Genomic DNA, 21,567 nt, shown 5'->3' with positions numbered 1-21,567 from the left:
GGGGCTGCCATTCTGCACCTGGCTGCTGGCAGCAGGCCTGAGGGTGTGAGAAACCACACACTACACACAGGCTGGCCAAGGTGGTGCTTACCCAAAGCAGCCAGGACCCACAGTACCAGGTTGTGGACAGAGGTCACAAAACACAGCTGCTCCGGGAGACACCTCTTCGCAGCTTCCCTTTCTTCAAGGGAGACTGCCTGGGTGAGGACACCCCTTTGATTATCAGAGCTGCTACGCTAATGGCTCTAGACAAGAAAAACCACCCTCTAACTCCAGTAGTCGCTCCACAGCAGGCCTGATGGCTAGATCACACAGGACAGGTCAACAAACTTGTTGAGCATGCTGGATGCCACTGCCTGGGGAAGTACAGTTGATTTAGCCTGAGAATGCACACCAAGCAAAACGTGTGGACTGAATCCAAAGACAGGGACGCATGGGGAGCCAGAGACAGTGGCATCTCCAGTGACTGTCAAAGCCTGATTTCAGCTGGTCACATGCCGGTGATGTACACGGGAAAGGGAAGGGACATACATGTCAGGCAGTGAGCAGTAGGACAGGACACCGTCTTGGACCACGAAGTCTCATCATATAATCGCAGCTGGCCTACAAGCTGCTAGTTGACTAGGCTGGCCTTGAACTCACAGAGATCCACTTGCCTCTGCCTCACATGTGCTGGGATTAAACTCGAGTATCACCAAAGCCCAACCACAAGTTTCTTAACTAGACTACAAGCAATCTTCAAGGCTACTGGCAGGAAGCAGGGACAGGATGGGAACTACACTAGGTCACATGGGTGATGCAGATTGGACTAGATGCTTATTGCTTATAACAGGTAACCATTCCGGTTCATAGACCAAGGCAGGGAGGCTCAGAACTGTGAAGGCCACATCCAAGGAGGCCTTTGGCCTCTGGAACTGTGACTTGGTTTCTATGCATATTAGGTAATGAAGAGACATTGCTCAAGGGGGTGGAAACACGGATGATGCTAGGTTCACTGGGGTCATCTCTTCAGCAGCTGGTTGCAGACTCCTTAAACATACACCACAGGTTCTCTAGAATGTTTTGCACAGGCAGAGCTGTGTTGAATCCACAGGGTCATAGCACCCAACTACACGAGGTTTGGGGCCAGGCATGTCTCCACGCATCCAATGTGAAGGCCTATACCTGCCAGGGTGCTAGCCCTGGCACACGGGGCCTCTGTTTCTCCTACTGAGCACCTAAGCAGGACTTTGGTAGAGGCTCCTCCACAGAGCCCAGACAATGGAGATTCTAGGAGGAATGTGATCCCCGAGGAACGCATGCCCAGACAGATGAAGGGGAGCGACAAGCCAGCAGCACCAGTACCCTTGATAGCAGCAGGCTGTCTGGAGCTTTGGGGAGAAGGCTGGCCCCGTGACAGGGAGCCCCCCTTGCCAACACGGGTGCAAGTTTTCCTGAAAGAAGTGTCGCCAAGCCCACTGTCCATCGTGAGCCTCTGGCAATGACCCAGGGCAGAGGGGAGGGAAGGTACCCAGTACGTCTGGATGTAGGATCTGGTTCACACCCCAGCTGTGTTACTAACTCTGTGTTCTTGGAGAATTCCTCTTCCTCTGAGCCCCAATTTTTCTATCTATAAAATGGATTCACGATCTCCCCTTGGGTCCTGCCTAGCAGTATCATTGAACAATGAAACCCAACAACCTCTTTCTTATTTCTAAACCTGTTCAATAGCTCATGAGTCAGAAAGACCTGGCAATCTGCAAAGTGGCCACAGGCGATAACCCCAGGGGCCTTCTTTCCGGCTCACAGCATTCCCTCCCAAACCGTGGAGATACAGGCAGATCTGCAGAAGACAACCTGAACTACAGGAAAGGGTTCTCACAGCAGCCACCCAGCACCATGGAGGGTCTGACAGATGCTCATCAGCCACTGTTCTCCACGAGCCTCAGTTTCCCAGGCAGACTGAGACAACATATTCCCCATGAAAGGATTAGGATGAAGCTGAAGGAGGCAGGTCATGCTAAGAGCCGAGCACAGGTCTGGGCTTACTGCACAGGAGAGCTCTTCCTAGCTGGGGGCTATAGAATGGACCTCTCCTCCCTGAGAAAGCAGCAGTGGCATCCATTACAGCTTTTCTGGGTCCCCAGGATGAGACTAAATTAAAATCCAAGGCTTGAAATGACTCGTGCAGACAAGTTTCTTGGGGAAACTGAGTGTGTCCTTTCTTCACTAGACCCACGCAAGCAGACTCCACCGTGTAGGGCAGAGGGCAGGTAGTACTCACTTTAGGGAGAGGGAGTAGTCGTGCTTGCTGGTCTGGCTGTTGCGGACAAGGTAGCTACACTCCTTACAGAGCCGCAGCAGGTTCTCAGCGTCACTTCTGCTGATGGCTCCGTGATACCATCTGGGGAGAGGACAAGAGGGAGTCAGAACCGGGCGGGAACAGGGTCACTGAGTGACTTCCAGGGAGAGCTAGAACCCTCAGAGGGCAGCTGCTGGCTCCAGCTGCTTTGCCAGTGTCTGCCACATGTCAGAACCCCCTGGGTCCCTGCCCACGGAGGGCTCACATTGCACACAGGCAAGTCCAACACCAGACACTCTGTGGTCATGAAGCTTGGCCTGCAGTGACAGGCACTAAGGAGATGAAAGTGAGGCCGGGTCACGTGGGGATATTTTAGGCTGGGTGATCAGGAAGGCCTGTGAGGAAGGGACGAGCAGTGCAGACTCGAGGAGGTGAGAAGGAAGTCACAGAATAGAAGAGCCTGCTGTGTGAGCCTAGTGCGGGCGAGCACGGGACCGCCACACAGAGGGCGGCGGAAAGAGCCGCAGGCTGGAGCAGCTCCACAGAGGTACCGGGTAGGAGCAGCGGTGACAGGAGCAGGCGGTGTGGTCCAGGGCGTTCCCTGCAATGAGAGACCCCTAGAACATGCTGACAGGAAGCCTCCCGTGGGCAAAGCAGAGGGAAGCTCACTAATCTGAAAGAGACGGGCTGGATCCTGTTCCTGCAAAACAGTCCTGGCAGCTGGGCAATCGAGAATCCCAGCATCGCATTTCTGGACACTACACGAGCCAGAGGAGGAGTTAGGAAGGACATGCGGTGCAGGGGACACATGGACACACCCGGCCACAGATGGGACGAAAACCATGTTTCTGTGAAAACCATGTTTCTGTGACCAGACGGGGAGGGGGAGGGCCAGGGGTCACGAGGGGCCAGCGATCAAGTGTGTTCTTACAATAAAAACATGGAGGCGGGCACAGTGTCTAGAGGAGCAGGGGTGGCCCCCGGCGCTGTATCAGTGAACTTACATTTGTTTCTCCAGTGGGATGGTGGGATCCACTCTCTCTCCCAGGATCCCACAGAACTCAGGGCTCCCATGTTTGATGGGCTTGAAGCCTCCTCCAGGAGCTCGGAGCTGGCGCCGTCGGTCCCGAGAAGGTGACGGGGAAGACTGCCACTTCTCGCTGCCATTGAACTGGGCTGTGAAAACAGAGAGGAGAGACGGATGCGCCATCACCTGGGGCCCAGGCAGCACATAGTGGGGCAACATTCTGCTTAGCACTTGACACTTTGCAATAGCAAGAGAGGCTCCAAAAATGCTGGATTTTGTGTGGCTTAAGTGTGTTCCCCAAAGTCCCTATGCTGGACGAGCCAATGTTGGACAGCGGGACGTTAGGGAAAGTATTTGAATTGTGGGTACCTGGGGAATGAATGCTGAGTTCGTAAACCGGATCACTTAACATGAGCAAGAAGAATGACCCAGAACACCCAGTTTTTCTCTTCTACAGCCGCCAGATCACCCTTCCAACTCTTTCTGCAAGAGGTCCTGGAGCTGCCAGCATCCAGAACCATAATCTCAAACAGTCCACTTTTCTTTATAAATTACCTAGACTCAAGCATTCTGTTTGAGGGGCCGGCTGTATCTGGTTATTGAACCCAGGGCTGCCCCGGGAGAATCTCCCTGAGTTTTTAGCAAGACTCAGAGCACTCCTACAGGGCCTCTGTACTCTAAATGGCTGGAGCAGGGGTGGGGAGAGCTCCTCATAGGGTACAAACTCTGCCTTTAGGTGACTCCTCCCCTCTGCCCAGGGCCGCACTGCTTCCTGAGCCTTCATTTAGATACTGGACAGACACAGAGGAACAGCCAGCCAGCAGAATGTCGCATGGTAGGACAGGTTTTCCCATGTAGACCACATACCACCGCTACAGAGGAACCCAAGCTCTTTAAAGAAAACAAAAAGGCGTGTGTGCGTGCAAGACAGAAGTGGGTACTGGATCCCCCAAAGCTGGAGATGTAACCAAGTGTGAGCTCCTAACACGGAGACTAGAGCTCAGCCCTCTAAGAAGAGCAGCCAAGTTCTTAACCAAGGAGCCCTGGAACTCAGGCTCTTAGGTACAGGCAGGCCTTCAGACATCTTGCTGTCTCTATCAGCCTTCAGCAGCTACTTCTCCCAGGAAACCTCAGAACTCCCTCAGCCATGGCATCCCATCACCAGTCTCCTTGCCTGGCTCTCAAGAGTCACGGAGAATGGGTTGTAACTGGGTACCACTCCCCCCCCCCCCCCCAGTATAGTACCTGCAAGGTAACGGGTGCTCCATGTGTGACTAAATGAAAAAAAGTACTTAACAAGCTCATGTTTTGCTTTATTGGGGGGGAAAAATTGGTTTTCTTACCAGATAAATAGGATAAAACCTAAGAATGTACTAGTTGACACTGTAATTCCCCATGAATTAATTTATACATCCTTTGGCATGCTTAATCCTGCAGCCATGTATTTTAGTAAGAACAGGTGGTGATGAATGACAAGCTTAATTAGGCAAATCATCCACCTAAAACACAAATACACAAACTCCAAGTGCAGTGATCGACACTCACAGGGAGGGGACAGAACAAAAGCTCCAAATACAACTGCGTCCATCCCTTCTAATTAAGTTCCTCTTTAATCTGCGTTTTAAATGGCAATTCTTTTAATTTAGTGATCTTTCTGTGAGAGATAAAGACACAATTCCTCAAAAGAATATCTGCATTTAGAGGAAAATACGCTGCCCCCGTGAGTTGTTCAAACGACAGAACTTAATGAGTCCCACTGATAAGCAATTAAAGAACAGGCTGGAATCCTGCAGAGGGGGCCACTCGGGGCTGTGGAGAGTGAGGTGCTGAGCATCTGACTTCAGCTCCCTGGTGTAGGAGAAAGGTGACCCAGTCAGTGTCTTCAGGGACAGCAAGTCAGCACCTTAGCTTGGCCCCAAAGGTCTACCCAAGAGTTGTGGCCAGGGGACAGGGCTCATTGCTCAAGTGCTCCCTCTTGTTTTACTAGGCTTTCTGATTGTCCCCAAGCTGGTGGTCCCTTCGCTCTGTACTGGAAACCTGATACACATACGCTGACGTTTGGTCCCTGTGCATGGGGCACTTGGCCAGCACCCAAGGGTGAGAAGTACTGCGGGGTCCCGGAGCACGCAGGGCTCCAGACCCACAGGGCCAGGCTGACCCCAATCTGTCTGTCTGACAGCCATGGTCTAGGTGGGCCGTGCCCCTCCCCTCACTGGGTCAGCTGTTCATCTGAGTGGCATATGCAGGCCCCCAGGACTGGCACCAACGCTGCTCACAACTCCCCAGAGGAGCTGGCCTCTCCCCATGGCTCTAGACCTTCGGAGGGTGTGCTGCTCCAGGGACATCTGGTCACAGGCTGGCTGATCCCTAACAGCACCTGCCACCTGCCTTTGGGTCTCTGCTTGGCCTCTGTCTAGCCTTCAGAATGTCTTTCTTCATCCCACTGCAAAAATCCTAGCTATTCCACAAAGCACAGCCTGAAGGTTTTACCTCCTGGAGCAGCCTAGCCCTAGGCCCCCAGGTAGAATTCCTTTAGCCCTGAAATGTTTTGTCTATACAGCTGTCCCAGCATCTGTCTATTAAAGGAAAGAACAGATGCCATTTCCACAGAACTGGACAGATTCGCCCAGTCCCCTTCTGCCGCGCATGGGCTCCAGGGAACGGTCCACAGACTCCGGCAAGGCAAGGGAGGAACTGTAGCAGCTCTGCACCCCAACTTGACAGTTAGGGACGCCTGGCTTTCATCCTCCGGCACCATTACTCATGGTGATGCTGGAGTATTTTTAAACTTCTCTAAGCTCTCCATGGTCACACTCACGAGGGTGTGTGTGTGTGTGTGTGTGTGTGTGTGTGAGAGAGAGAGAGAGAGAGAGAGAGAGAGAGTGAGAGATACATTCACACAGATAAAGTAACCTGTGTCAGAACTGACTTCATAAATCTCCAGAAGCTCCAAGCCACCTTACTTTCTACTGTTTACTAATTCTCCAGGGCCCAGCATAGGACCTGGTGTACAGGTGATGATCAACACCGTTGGATGAGTACGTCTCTGCCTAGCTCTGCAGGGCTGCCAAACCTCCATTCATCCCTTGAGGAAAAGGCACTCAGGTTGGACTTTGCTAGCTCTGTGCCGGTGGCTCTGGGGACCTGAGGGCAGATCTTCAGGCTTGGAGGCAGTGTCATTAACCACCAAACCACCTCACCAGTCTCAACCAAGTTATTTTAGACCTCTTGAAAATAGTTTCATTCTTGTATTTGGCTTCTACACATTTTCCTCTCATCATATCTGTGAGATTGGTCCTTCTGTGCCATGTTTTCATAAACAAGGTCTGTGTGGTCACAGAACTTGGCCCAGTTAACGAGGCAGGCTGCCATGCCAGGCTAGTGGCTGGGCCTTAGCCCTTAAGCTCTCTGTTGGGCAGCCCTGGGGCCTCCTCCAACCTAGTGTTACCCAGTGGGGCTGGGGCACTGCCCGGCTGGCCAGCCTGTAGCCTCTGGCTCTCTGTTTTCTGGCACAGGACTGAGCCACCCGCAGCAGGGACAGTGGGGTGGAAGAGGAAGGAGACCGTGTTCAGGGACTCTTAGCTGCCACAGGTTCCTTGGCAGATAAACCAGAATGAGGAGCAGCCCTCTTTGTAAACATTATGGGGTGCACAGGAGGGCTGGGGCTGTTCTGGGCCTGCGTGGGTTCCTGATGTTCCGCTACCCTGCAAGAGACCGAGGTGAGTCAAGGTGCTCAGGTACCTCTTTCATGCAGTGCCCTGAACATAATCCCGAATGCCACCAAGAGCCAGGTGGGTGTGGCCATGTGAGGAGGGAGATGCACACTTGGAGGTGGGGTGGGCTATCTCCCCAAGAGCATCGCATCAACACCCGTGCACAACTACAATTGCTTCTTCTACGACAGCAGGCCTCTGCAGCTGCAGTGTTCCAAACCTGCACACTGCATTGTCACTGACTCCCACTAACACACAGCCAGATACCTGAGAATTCCCATTTCACAGATAATGAGACAGAGACCCACAGAGGACAGGTCCTGCTACCCGCCGGCCCGTGCAGAGCCTGGTCACCTCTAGGAGGGCTCTAGGGAGGGGGCCTCCCACGGTCTGCATGTCCTCTGAGCTCACCTTGAAGATACACATGGAGTGGTGAGCCCACATACAGGCTGTGGGCACTACTCACCTGCATGCCACCTCACAGCTTGCGTGAAGACAGACGCGAGTCAGTCTGGAGGCTGAAAGGCTCAGAGGTCCCCAGACACCACCCGCACAGCTGTGCCTGGCCGGGAAGGTAGACTCAGGATGGCAGAGGGGACTCATCTCTGTCCTCTACACGGACACCACAGCTGAGTGCTGGCTGCAGAAGACCTATGGCCCTGAGGCCTCCTCATCTGAGAGGAGCCGCCGTTTCCACACAACTCATTCCACACACGAGAAACATGGAGCTAGAAATGGATGACTCCTCCAGTTAACTAGCCCTGAATTTGGACTTGAAACAAGTTCAGCACACTCTCCTTACGGTACGACAGGTCTCAAGAGTTCACAGTACTAACAGGGATAACACTCAGAACCCCCCCATCTTAGAGCCTCCTTTTCATCCGCAGACACCCTTAAGTCTCATAGAGCCTGGGGAAATTGGTTTTTCCTCTGTCTGCAAGCCCAAGTCTCCTAGAGCCTGGGGAAAAAGGTTGTTCCTCCGTCTGCAAGCCCAAGGCAAAGACTGGGCACCTGAGGAAGTCACTTCGCACGTCCAAGCTTAGCTCCGCTGTGTGTCTGTGCCCACCGTAGACAAAGAGGGAGTGAGAGAGAGGAAAGGCAAGCCAGGGGTCACGAACGCAGTTCTCACAGGCTGCTGGCAGCGGCTTCCTCCTCAGACAGGAGGACACACTGTGTTTCTCACAGGGAATTCAGTCACAGGCGGGAAGGAGGTCAGGCTGGCAGCCACATACAGGCGTCCTCCTACTGAAGGCTGGCCCCATGTGGCTAAGGCACAGGTGTCCAGCACACAAGAGGGAGGAGAACACCAAGTACCCACAGGCACACGGCCACTAGCAGGGCCTCGTCTGGGGGAGCATCTGGGACTTGCGTGGCCAGGCCTGACTCAGCAGGGCCCAGGGCAGGCAAGGCTTTGAACTCACACAGTTTACAATCACCATCCCCAGGGTGCCCTCTGACCCGCCAAGCAGAAGGGCAAGGCTACTCACTGAACTCCACACAGGCAGAGAAGGCTTTTGCACAGTTAACGGAGAATACAAAGCTACGACATACTGATGCTTTTGTTTTCATTTTCTTTTAAGCATTACTAAATGAACTCATTAGTGTGTCAGATAGAAAAATCAACCACAGAAACCTGTCCCTCAGTAACAGTTAGCCAACAAAGTGAGCGATCCCACAGTCCTCACTGAACACCCCACCCCCCTAGACCTGCTGTTCACGCGCATGTTAAACATTAATTTCAGCTGTCATTCATTACACACAAAAAGCTCCCCATACAAATTCAATTGTTAATTTCCTCGCAGGCCCAAGGCATTCTGGGAAGCCACGAAAGAGACTGGAGGCTTTCTGGGACTGAGGGATGCCTGTTGTGTGGCGGCCTGTGACCGGGTCTGAGGCTCCCTGTGGGACTCGCTGCAGACTCTGGACCCCGAGCCACCCTGCGCCAGCTGCAAATGCACCTCTTCCAGATGGCGCTAACGTGACAGTGGCGAGAACACACTCTTCTCACTGGATGGACCCAGGCGCACTGCTGAGTGACTGCAGCCGAGTCACGCCCCTCTCTGAGGGTGAGTGTTGTCATGTATGCTGTGCAGCGAGACAGCACCTTATAGGGCTGGTTTAAACCGCATTTGTAATTGCTGCTCAATAAGAACTCGTTTCCTGTCCATTCCTCCTCCTCCATTTACCGTACCCAGCTCCTTTAAGTCAGCCCACTGAGCTGGCGCAGGTGGCAAACGGCTGTTTAGGAAGCAGTCACTTCCCTTTCTGTCCTTCCAGATGCCCTTCATGGCGCTGAGGAGGCGTCAAAACTTCGGAGCGGCTACCTATAGAGGCTGGTGCAGCAATAGCACTGGAGACGAGAGTGACGAGTGTGATTCCAGCTGTTCCAGAACAGACCACCCACGAATGTGGCAGGAGGTCCAGCCCAATCCAAGAGGGTGGGAAGGAACTGTCATAGTAGGGGAGGCTTCCTGGAAGGGTTACCACTGGTGGTGTCACCCCCACCCTGGCTCCCTCGGCCCACACCTAAGCACAGGATGTAACCGGTGAACTGGAGGTTCTCCACGTGAGGTCCGCCTGAGAAGTGTGAGCTCTCACATCTCGCCACACTTAGTCAGGACTCAGGGACCGTGACACAGGTGCTGTAACACTTTCTGCAGTCGCTCACCTGCAACTCAAGTTCAAAACTATTCTAGGAAGACCAAGCATTATCACTTCTAAACAGGGAAGGGCAGAGGACCCTCTCACCCGCCCCCCGACTGCTGGCCCGAGCCTCAGAAGGGATGAGTGCGGAGTGAGGGCTGACACTGGAGGGGAGGGTTAGCGCTCTCACTGTAGAACTGCTTACCAGGTCACCGGCCCCTGCTTCCCACTGCTGGGCATAACCAGGAATGAGGCTGTAAAACGAGGCCTCCGCGGCTGCTAAGAGCCTCTTCATGCAGCGCTGATGCTATATTAAGCTTCATTTAATTTAGCAAGCCCTTCTGAACTCCAGTAATAAACCTCACAGGCACAACCCTCTGGGGCTCACGATGTCTTTTTCTTTTTAAAGATTATTTATTCATTATGTATACAGTGTACTTTCAGCATGTTTGTCTGCGTGCCAGGAGAGGGCATCAGATTTTATTATATATAGATGATTGTGAGGTACATGTGGTTGCTGGGCATTGAACTCAGGAACTCTGGAAGAGCAGTCAACACTCTTAACTACTGAGCCATCTCTCTGCTGCCCCCCTCCACCTTCAACCCAACACCCCAGGGTTTCTCTGTCCTGGGACTCACTCTGTAGACCAGGCTGGCCTCAAATTCAGAGATCCACCTGCCTCTGCCTCCCGAGTTCTGGGACTAAAGGTGTGCTCCATCACCGGCCAGCTGACACAATATCTTCATCCAGAGATTTCCTTGGGTCGTTAGAAGCTCGTGTTTCAGGACTTGTGACCGTCACCTCTTTAGATGGGGAAACTAAGGGCCAGGGAATGAGCATCCTGCCTGAGGTCTCAGCTGGTGATGGGCTGGCAAGCGAACACGGGATTCTCTGACTCCTGCTCCCTGGTCTTAATGCTTTAGACCGGCTCTCCTAAACTCTCAAAGGGAAATCAACATGCCAAGGAGGACCAAGGCACAGGCAAGGGCCACAAGTAACTGCGGGGTGTGATATGCCCATCTGAGCCATGTGTTTTTCCATCTCTGCCTTTGGTGGAGCCCAGGACGCTGTCTGCGAAGCGCTCTGGAGGTGGTGAGTCACAAATGAAATAACTGTCTCTCAAAAGGCCCAGCGGGCACCCTTCTCAGGTCCGGCCATCACCCAGCTCCTGCTGCCAGAACCCACACTATCAAGTGCTTTGATTACTTCTCAGACCCAACTGCAGACCTCCCACCCCCAGATGGCCTGACTGCCTCTGCCACAAGGTCCTTTGTGGTTCTCTTCCCCTCTGCCTCAGTTTCTCCATGACAGAGAGAGTGAAGCTGTATAGCACGCAGGGCCCTCCTTGTGCCGGAAGGTGGAATCCTAGCCTGGAGCTGCGCTAATACCTAACACTGGCATGTAAGGCTGCAGCAGGTACATGTCCCTAGACATAATCTATGTGACTCTGTGGAGGCTCTGCAGTTAGACTTGGCTTTGCAGCTGACCAGACAGGGGCCCCTCTATCCCCACCCCTAAAAGGAGGAAACTAACCATGCAGAGGGAGGTGACAAGGACACAATGCATGCAGAAGGTGCATGGTTGACACTGGCAGTGAGCCCACACTTTCCGGATGGGAGGTTAGTTCACCAAGGCTTCAGCAGGGCCGTTGGGATCCTTTGCTAGTGAGGCAGTCGAGACTCCCAGAACAGGTACAATCCCTTCAGAGATCTGACAGCAGCAGGGGCCTGCCATCCAACTCGAGTGCTTCCTCGTCCCCAATTCTTGGCCCTGTCACAGGCCAAGTCCTGGGCAGAACCTGTTCATCTTGCAAGCTGCCACACCAACCTTCACCACTTCAAAACACTCGGAAGAAAGGAGCACCAAGGGCTCACTAAGGAACCCATGAGATTTCTCATCTCCTCAAGTTCTTAGTCGTAATGAAATGCGCGCTGCAGAATCCCAGTGAAGGGAGACCGTCATTCCAGGGGTCTAGGGCTACCCCGTCCTCTCACAATATCCTCTTCCCAGATGCAGAGTGACCATGGAATCTTCCTGCGGCTTAAGTTCCCCCATGCAACAGGGACAAGTGCCAGTCTCTCTCTGTCTCTCCTCCACACACACAGCATGCTGGGTCTTGGCCGAAAGGGGGCTCTTGTCACCAGCTCAGAGCAGAGCAGCACCCTGCAGGCTACAGAACACCTCTGCTCTATAGACTGACACCTGCAGTCTGCCTACTCATTGGCATGCTGGGGTCCCAGGGGAACGGGCATGTGCCCACAACTGCCTACAGTCCACCCTCCTGCTAGAGTGAGCCTCTGCCACCCACCTTCCTCACAGCAGCTGCTACAGCAGCCTCGAGGCTGGAAAGCCTATCTACATGATCAAGCTCCTTCAAAACGCTTACCACTCTCTGGGTCCTAGTCTGGGCTTCCCCCCTTTAAGGACCCAGTTCTATGCCTTTCGGGAATTTGACAGCACGGAAAGGGTCCCCACTCAGGTTTCTCCGACCAGGCTGAACATGTAGGAAGGCAGGAAAGGGCAGCTGCGCTTAGCAACCTTCATCTCACACAGCTGTCCCTCGCAAGCCCAAGCCTGAGAAACATGGGTTGTTTCTAGAAGGTACCACACTAAGGACAGGCCCTAGGAGCACTGCCAGTCCCTGAACACTCCAGAAACTCACTGAAGCATGAGTGCACACACTTGCACGTGCATACCTGTACACGCATGCGCCATGTGCATGCACACTCAACATCTAACAGCCGCTTGGTAAGAAACTGCCCTTCGTTCCAAGCAGTCACACTTCAGGACTGGCGAGCGGGATGGTGACGACACTCAGCCATCCAGTCGAGCTGCTGCAAAGCACCGTCATTACCTAAGAAGCAGCTGCTGGCCTCTACCCACTGCTGCCTGAACAGGGAAAACAGACGGGAGGCTGGTGCTCGCAAGTGATGGGCCCACTGCCTCCCTCATCTCAGGAAATGAGAAGGGAGCCCAGAGCTGTCTGGGACACACACAGCCAGCATCTCCTCTGGGGCAGGGGCATGAAAGCTGCCTGCTAGCTTGTCTGAGGTCTTTTCTGATCAACTACAGATACAGAAGTTCTAAAACCATCTCCAGGCAGGAGCAGGCAGGTTCCAGACAGACAGCCTTCTGAGAGATGTCCTCAGGGTTAACTGCATCTCACTCGAACTTCAACACTGATCATGTAGGATCTGACAGAACATACTCCAACTGTGTATGTCTGCTGTAAGGCCAAGACAATGATGCATGTGTGCGTGTATTCATACATATGCGTGCACCTAGGCACATATGTGGCGATCAGAGGACAACTTGCAGACTTGCTGGAAAGCACCCTTACTCACTGAGCCATCGCACTGGCCCAAGATGCCAGATCTTTGAGCAGCTCATAGGCAATGCCAAAGAGTGAGGTGTCAGGCTAGATGGGAACATCACAATCGACAAGAACCCTCAAGGTCCCTGTGAGGACCCAGTATGACACCTGCCTGTGGCGTTGACTCACGCTTGGACGCATGGTGTCTGGGAAAGAGAGCTGCCTCTTGCCCCTTTTCAGCCCTTCAATCAAGTCAGTGTTTGCAAAGAGCTATGGATAGCACAAATTCTTCCCACTCTTGCTGGAACCGCCCCCTCGGGTTCCCTTGGGTCTACAGAAGACGCCTAGAGAGCAGGCGAGGATGTCTGCAGCACGCATAGCTGGGTACCAGGGTGGTGCTTACAGGGACAAGGCTATTTGAGCAGGGTGTGGGAACTCAGGATCTTTCCAGGCCGGCCGTGATGGGCACTTCAGGAGTACAGAGGTGTGTGCAGGGCACGTCATATATCCTGGGAACAATATGGGCATGTTCTGAAATGTCTAGAACATCCATTGAGGGGCCTAGGAAGGGAAACAGAGTCCAGCTGTGTGTAAGAAAACATCCGACAAAACTCTCCTTCCAAGACTTCACTGTTAGGACGGCATCAGTCTCCCCTGCTCCCCTTCCCTGTTGAAACTCTATTACGCAGTCATCGGTTCTGCATCTGGATTACACTATCTAACATTACACAACAGCATTGCCCTTGGTTGTTATAAACTCACTTACTCTCGACTATACAATATCCCACCACATGGAGGCACAGACCCCTCTGAACAGCACCTGTGCCAGACACCCCAGCAGCCCCGGTTTCTCACGAGCATAAACTGTCTCTTCTCAGCTTGAGGCCATCAGCACTGGCATACAATCTTGGGAGTGCACGTGAAGTCTAAGGGCATGAGCATGGGTTTCTGACTTGTGACATGTGGCCACACCACTTTGTAGAGGAGCCTGAGCTCTGAGCAGGCTCACACCTCAGCTACAGATAGGAAACGCAGCCGCGGCCGATGCTGTGTAGGACCAAATGAGACCCAAGGCACCCAACTCTACAGGCAGGGAGGTGGGACTGGAAGCCCGCAATGCCAGCCTGGAGTTTCCCTTTGGCCTGCCCTCTTTTCCCTCAGGAACCTTTACCGTTTCTGCAGGGTCACTGGGTACTAGGAAAAAGAAGAGCTGACTCAGCGGGTGTTTGCCTGGCCAGGCTGGACCCACTTGTATTCCATTTACTTCAGTTGTGCTCAGTGCTCTTCAGCAACTGCCTCCCAAGCAGGGACATGGCCCCTACCTGCCAGGGCGGGGATGGTGACCCGGTTCCATTCCCAAGGCTGGTCGTACTCATCAGCAGGCCTGTCATCGTCCTGGGGCAGCTTGCTCTCCCGCAGTCGAAGGCTCACGGTGCTCTCCGAGTCTGAGTCCACATTCTGGCCTTCGGGCTCATAAGGCGTGTCATATAACTGGATGCCTTTGTGTTGGGACCGAACGCTCTCCTGCCTCTGGAACTCTGCAGGCGAAGGGAAGAAGCAGAGACGTCATGGATTTGCAGTCTGCAACCAGGGAACAGGTGCAATGTCAGAGCTGCCTGCCAGAGACAACAAGCCTCTTCCTGTTCCTGGCTGCCCTGCACTGAGAAAGTGTCTTCTGGTTCTCTGGGTGAGGGTCTGCTTGCCAAGACCACGACAACCTAACAACAGCTCTCTCCACTGTCTTACCGGCCTTCAAGGACACCTGTGAGCAGGAAATGGCAGTGTTCTGGCTCTGTCTGGCTCTTTTACCTGACAGCCTCACCACCGGAGCCTTCCGGTCCCATTCCCAGAGTCACACGGTGCCAAATGACCCTCCTGTTCCCATCCAGCTCAGAGTAAAGAGCCAATGTGTCAAGAGTCTCTTGGAGGGGACCTGGCCAGGCTACTACTCTTCAACCTGTGATGCTGAGTGACGCCTCCCTGCACTTCTATGTCCCAGAGCCCACACATCTAGTCCAACTGAACATGCTGGGATTTGGAAAGTGTGGGAACAAGAGGTGGCTTCTTCCGAGGAGTGACACAGATGGCCTGACTAGTCACCCCTGATAGCAGACAGACATCTAGGTGTCTATCTAGAAAACAGAACAGAGCTACCATGATACTGCTGGAATTCTGATCTGAATTCAGGCCTTTCTGGCCAAGCAAAGAAACTTGGTTGACTTCTAGATCATGAACACCTGCTACTCACGCAGGGTCTTTGCTGTCTAGGCTTCTCTCGGGGAGGCCATTTCTAGGAGCCAACACATCCCATCATCACGACACCGACTTGAGGGTAAGGGATGCTGGGCATGGGGCCTGGATGGGATAGGGCAGGAGAAATTTGCATTTGAACTGATGACTTTGGTCAGAGTGGAAGCAGAAAGCTTCTTCTGTGGTAGGGCCAGGGTGAGCCAAGGCCCCATCATGTAAAGAACAAGCGTACAGTTCATTTGCTTTTCTTCTTAAAGGTCTCACAATGTAGCCCATGGAACTTCCATGTGGTCCAAACTAGCCTTGAACTCATGATTCCCCCCTGCCTCAACCTCCCCAGTAATTGGAGTATAGGCAAGGGCCATCACACTTGGCTCCAACTTTAGTTTGTTTTTGTATATAACAACGTATGTAAACCCTCTCCATTTTAGCCGCTGTCACCTGGACAGTTCTGTGGCATTAATTACAAGTGCCCTTGTGCAGGTATCACCACCATCCATCCCTAAAACTTTCTCATCTTCTCAAACTAAAACTCTACCGTTAAATAGGGCTCCCTCACTGTCTCTTCTCCCCGGCCCTTAGCAAAGTCTACCCCACCTCTCCCTTTCAGTCTGACTACTCTAGTAGGCTACTTCCCAGGGGAGAACAGTATGTCCTTCTGTGGCTGGCTTACTGCACGTGGCATTGTATATCAAGGCAGGGGCCATGTGGCAGAACCTCACTTGTCTTCAAGGCTAAGTAATGTCTCATGTGGTACAGGCTCAATAAGGGAATAGCAGTACAGACAACTACAAGGGTGAGAGGAGGCAGGTATTATTTCAAGGCGTGTGTGAAGCACTCTCCGAACCAGAGGTCGGATGCATAGAGATACAGCAGAGGTCACAGGCCTGGCAGGGTAGCTGCTGGAACCCATGCGAATGTCAGGTGCCTTCCAAGCAAGAGTACTTCTGATCTCTGCGCTACAAGCCAAGGCCACCTCACCAAGAGAACAAAGCACCCTCCTCCCGTGCCCTGGTGAACATGCCCCTCAGAACTGAATGTATCAACTCCTATGCCAGTATTCACCAAACTTTACCAAGTCCCAAACCAACTTTATGGCTCTGGCATCTAGAACCATCATTGTATTTGTTGTTAATGTCATTTTAAAAAGGAAGTTTCTGTAAATATCCCAGGAGCAGTTATCACGCCAGAAAACAGCTCTAAACACACAAAGAATGAGTGAGAAATGGGCCCACCAGACTGGTACCACTGCGGTGACTTGTAGAGGGAGCCCAAGGCTAGTTTTCTCTCTGTGGAAAAGAGAGATCTGTAATGAGAGCACAAACTACTAAAAACAAGAACTTTCATTCTCTAGAAAGGGAGGAGAACAGGGAAAAGGCCTCTGTGATTTGGATGCCATGTAAAGTTATCACCTAAGAGATGACCCCATACTTAGGCCAAATGTGGCTTTATTGGGTTCCGTGGGAACTGTTAAATTGAGCACCACGCTTCCCTTTGAAACGGGAAGAAAAACTGAGAAGGGCACCAACTGGAAGGCAGCACGTACAACTTTGTAATCACTTCACGAACCCAACCACCTGCGCTGCTACTGTTTTGTAGGGGCCCCTGACACCTCCCTGGGGGTTCTGCGGGGGACACAGCCTGGGACACTGGGACACAGCTGGTAAAACTGGCCGGGAAAAGCATGCTCTTCATCACTCACTGGCATGGCCTGTGAGAGCCGCAGTAGTTCTCAACCCCCCTAACGCTGTGGCCCTTCCATACAGCTCCTCATGTTGTGGTGACCCCAACCACAACACTATTGTCATTGCTATTTCGTAACTGCAATTTTGCTAGTTATGAAATTAATGTGGACACCTGTGCTTTTCTATGGTCTTCGGAGACCCCTGTGAAAGGGTTGCTCATCACCCTCCCCAGGGGTCACAACCCACAGGCTAAGAACCGCCGCTCTAAGGCCATAAAGCAGCTCACAGATGCACTTCTGTAGGGGAGTACCTTGCTCCTTCTCCCCAGAAACTACTCAGACATTCAAGTGACGAACTGGCAGCCAGACACCCTCTTGTACCCTAAACTCCCGCTAATTTGTTAAAATCCCAGATAGCAGTGATGAAGTGCCTGGAAAAGCCGCCTGCATACAGCTTAGTATCGGGCAACACTGAGAAGAGACAGACGCGCTACATAAACACCAGCCTAAAAGGAAAGCGCGCCGAGGGCAGATTAGCTACTCAATCACGGGGACTCGCACGACACCTCTCAGGCAGGACTGATTGCTCCAGAGGCATCTTCTCCTGGCAAAAGCTGGTCTGTAATGGCAGCTAAGGCTGTCGGGATGCCATTGTGGTCATTAAAACCAGCTTCCCTCTGTATTACAGGATGGCTTTAAATTTTCATTAGAGCTCAACAATAGGGAATAGTTAAGTAAATTATGGCACGTTAACTGGATGGAATATTAAGCAGTTATTAAAATGACAAATAGGAAGATAACGTAGCTACATGGGAACACGCACATGAAATTATGTTGAGCTAAAAAGTAAAACACAGAACTGTTTGTGTGCTGAGAACCAAAGAGTATAACTGAACTTCGTAAACAATTCCTGGCATGGTGAGCACCCGTGAAGGGAATTCTGCTCCCTGCTTAGGAATTGCTCAAAATGAACAAGGCACATTTTACCCACAGCATTTAAACAGCAAGGTCCCGAGTACAGACAGACACACAAGAATAAAGAGCTGAAAGTCCTACAAAGGAAGGTAAGTAGCTCTGCGGAGAGAGACGAGACCACCGTGAACAACGCATATAAAGATGCTAGTAAAGAAAAAGACATCATTAAGACAGGAGTACGTAAAGGCAAGCCCTGACGCATTAAGCAGACAGGCTCTCCAGGGCCCGGCTGTCTGTCTCAGAAGCAGCCACGAGCCCAAGCCCCTGGGAGTGGGAACAGAGCACAGCGGTTCCTCTCCTGAGAGGCTGCCAAGAACGCCAGCAAGTCAAGGGCCACCAGGCCAGGCCACCTGGCAGGACAATGAGTTTCCTGCCTAATGACCATGGCACATCCCGTTTATTAGCTGAGCCCATCGGTGACAATCCCCAGAGGATCTAATAGGGGAGCCGGTGCCCATATGTTCTAAGCCACAAGTTATCTAGACATCAACATCCACTCCTTAAAGGAAAACGACCTTCAACACTGGGTGGCAGGCTGTGATTTCATGCCTTGTAGGCAACAAGCAGAAACATTAAATTGACAGTGTGGGAATTCTCTTGACCTCTGGAGTAGAATGATTTTCAAGCAGAATGAGAAACCCCCCCCCCCCAAAAAGGAAAATGAACACATCCTACATTCCATAGAATGTCAGATCTGGAAGGAACCCTAAGAATCACTCAGAAGGACTGGAAAAGCCAGGGTCATAACTGATAATCAAGGAAGAGAGAGGCAACCAGTACAGGCTGAGTCTGCTGTAAATCAGAAGCCTCCTGGAGTAGATGTGATGGGGGTTAGATCTGGGACCCTGGACTTACCAACTCTGCTCTCCACCTTTAAAAATAAAAGTGTTTTAAAGCAGTTCTATGAGCTGGGTGGTGGCGGTGCACACACCTTTAATCCCAGCACTTGGTAGACAGAGGCAGGAGGAGCTCAGTGAGTTGGAGGCCAGCCTGGTCTACAGAGTGAGTTCCAGGACAGCCAGGGCTACACAGACAAACCCTGTCTCAAAAAAAAAAAAAAAAACAAAACAAACGAAAGAAAAGACGGGGAAGAAGAGGAAGGGGAAGGGAAAAGAAAAGGAAGCAGCTCTACATTTGCAGAACTGAACGGAGGATGGAGAGATGGCCCATGTCCTGTGCCGAGTCACACACAGCCTTCTCCATTACCAGCACACCCCACCACAGCAGCTTGTTACAGCTGATGATCCTACACTGACGTCACACTAGCATGAGGCAAAGACCACAGCTTCTGTGAGGGCTCACTCACTGGTGGAGCTGTGGATTTGGACAGACGTATACTGGTGTGTGTCTGTCAGCACTGCAGCACGGGAGGCATTTCCACAGACGGGAAGTGTCTGCTTACTGCCTGGTCTCGGCTCTTTGCTCCAACTTCAGACAACCTCCTATCTTTCCCCTTTCCTATAATTTTACCTTTTCCAGAATGACATATGGGTGGAATCAGGCAGTACATAGACTCCTCAGATCAGCTTTGTTCTCTAAAACATACTTTTGTTCTCTAAAACATATTTTAATCTCCTTTATGGTCCTCTCCCTTTGATAACTCGATTGTAGTTTGCCTCTTGGAAAAAAAAAAGATTTGTGCCGGGCGTTGGTGGTATTTGCCTTTAATCCCAGCACTTGGGAGGCAGAGGCAGGCGGATCTCTGTGAGTTCAAGGCCAACCTGGTCTACAGAGTGAGTTCCAGGACAGCCTCCAAAACAATACAGAGAAACCTTGTCTCAAAAAACAAAAAAGTGTGTGTGTGTGTACGCGCATACGCGTGCACGTGTGTGAGACCCAGGGACAGGCCAAGCTGGCTGCAGACAGGAACTGTGCAGAAACAGTTCATCTTGACGTTTAACCTCAGCAGCTACGTTAACATAGGGGATGAGTACAAATGCTCCTTTTCTATGTAGATTTGATTTCTAGTAAAGACTTGATGCATACATTTCTTCCCAATACAGGCAGTCTTTAATCTATGTATGGAAAGTAGACATACCTAAGCTTAAAAGAAAAATACAACATAGTTCTTGAAAAATAACATCGAGTAGAAGACTGGAATAGTTCTTTTGTTTGGGGGGACAAGGTGTCATTATGTGGTCTGGCTCTCAGAGATCCATGCACGCACCGCCACACCAGGTGCAGGCACCGCCACACCAGGTGCAGGCACTGCCCCAGGTGCGCACCCTTCCAAAGACTGAGTAGCTTCCCGCTGAGCTCCCGTCTTAGGTGCACATCCCTTCTCAGCACCTACCTGTCCTCAGCGTCACGCAGTCACTGTCTCTAGACCCCCAACATGGGAGAAGACGCTGCCCCTCAACAAGGGAGGGCCAGAAGCCCAATCCACAGAGGAGTGGCCTGTGTCCCTAGTGAGAATTTACGCTGTAACCTAGAAACAAAGGTGCAGCTTTAGGCTGGACAATCTGTGAAGGCCCTCAAGAATCCAGTCCTGAGATCATGCACAATGGTGTGGCAGAGAAAATGGGCACAGGTTAGAGGAGACAAGCCCAGGTGACTGGAGAGTCTAAGATACTACAAGCGTAGATGAAGCTGTAAGAAGGCGGCAAAATGGTTTCTGGGGGCCTCAGCCCCCAAGAGTAGACATTGTCCTGGAGCTTCTGGACAAGGTGGACTGGGTGGTGACACAGGTGTGCAAGGTGGGCTGGGTGGAGTGGCACCTCCAACCTTTCCACCTCTTAGAATCTACAGCAATTCTCAAGTCAGGATGGCAGAACTCAGGTGAGGACAGGGTCCCGAGAGGCCTCCACCCCAAGTCTCGCTGTCACTCTCAGCCCACGAAGCCTTTCCTCTTCTAGAGACAGGCACACCCAGACCACACCAACAGCATCCCCACCATCGGACCTCTCTTCCAGGCTGTATAGCCATGGGACAGCATGACTGAGATGCTGGGGCTGGAGCTGGGTGAGACTGAGTCTCAGGAAAGGCTAGGAAACGCTGCACTACTACAATGGTGTGGCGGCTACGGACAGCCTGGCCCACATGGAGCCCTTGGAGAGAGGAAAACCTCGGGTCTAGGAGTGGGGAGGCAACTGGACAGGTGAGTCCTCTGACTCCACTACGGCAGTCTGACCCCCCCATGTGGGAGCCAAGCTCTGCGCTGCTGCCGTGATCCATGTGAACACACACAGGGAGGTCTCAGTATGTCCAACCATCACTGCACACACGGGGACGTGAGGCCTAGAGAAGCAGGGAAGACGGCTGAAGACCTGTACTCCTGGACCAGGGTTCTTCCCGCCTTTCCCAGATGCTTTCTGACATCTCTTTCATCAACTTGTCTTGTTCTAATCTCCAGGAGGCAGGGAGCTCCATGTGATGGGCAGTTGTTCCTAATTAGACACACAGCTGAAACCCAGCCTGGTGCCAGGGTACCACATCAAAGGAGTAGAGGCGTCCTCCTCATCTGAACTGTGTTAACACCTGCCTGAGAAGGACCCTCCGCCCTAGCGCATTTAGAGGTCGGGTGTTCCTTGGAGGATGCAGGTAAGCAGCCTGTCTTTTGGGGTGAGTCAGACAGGGCAGGCCAGCTCACAGACAGGACCTGGAGACAATCTGACCCTGTGTCCTCCTCCTCTATCTAGTTCCATTTCCAGGGTTGCATAGAGGCAGAAAACAGACTTCTT

General features: G+C 52.3%; 1 protein-coding gene across 1 annotated transcript in view; it reads right to left on the bottom strand.

Annotated features, from left to right (window-relative positions):
• Positions 1-21,567, bottom strand: part of Shb (SH2 domain containing adaptor protein B) — a 108,052-nt gene that overhangs the window by 18,815 nt on the left and 67,670 nt on the right. The window contains exons 3-5 of the mRNA XM_005078744.4: positions 14,301-14,516; positions 3,286-3,457; positions 2,264-2,383 (exon numbers count right to left, since the gene is read on the bottom strand). Of these exons, the coding sequence (XP_005078801.2) occupies positions 2,264-2,383; positions 3,286-3,457; positions 14,301-14,516 (508 nt within the window). The remainder of the gene's footprint in view (positions 1-2,263; positions 2,384-3,285; positions 3,458-14,300; positions 14,517-21,567) is intronic.

Source organism: Mesocricetus auratus, unplaced genomic scaffold (genome assembly GCF_017639785.1).
Source record: "Mesocricetus auratus isolate SY011 unplaced genomic scaffold, BCM_Maur_2.0 Super-Scaffold_6730, whole genome shotgun sequence".
NCBI lineage: Eukaryota > Metazoa > Chordata > Mammalia > Rodentia > Cricetidae > Mesocricetus > Mesocricetus auratus.
Note: the sequence above shows the minus strand (reverse complement) of the source record. Positions and strands in the feature narration are given on the sequence as shown.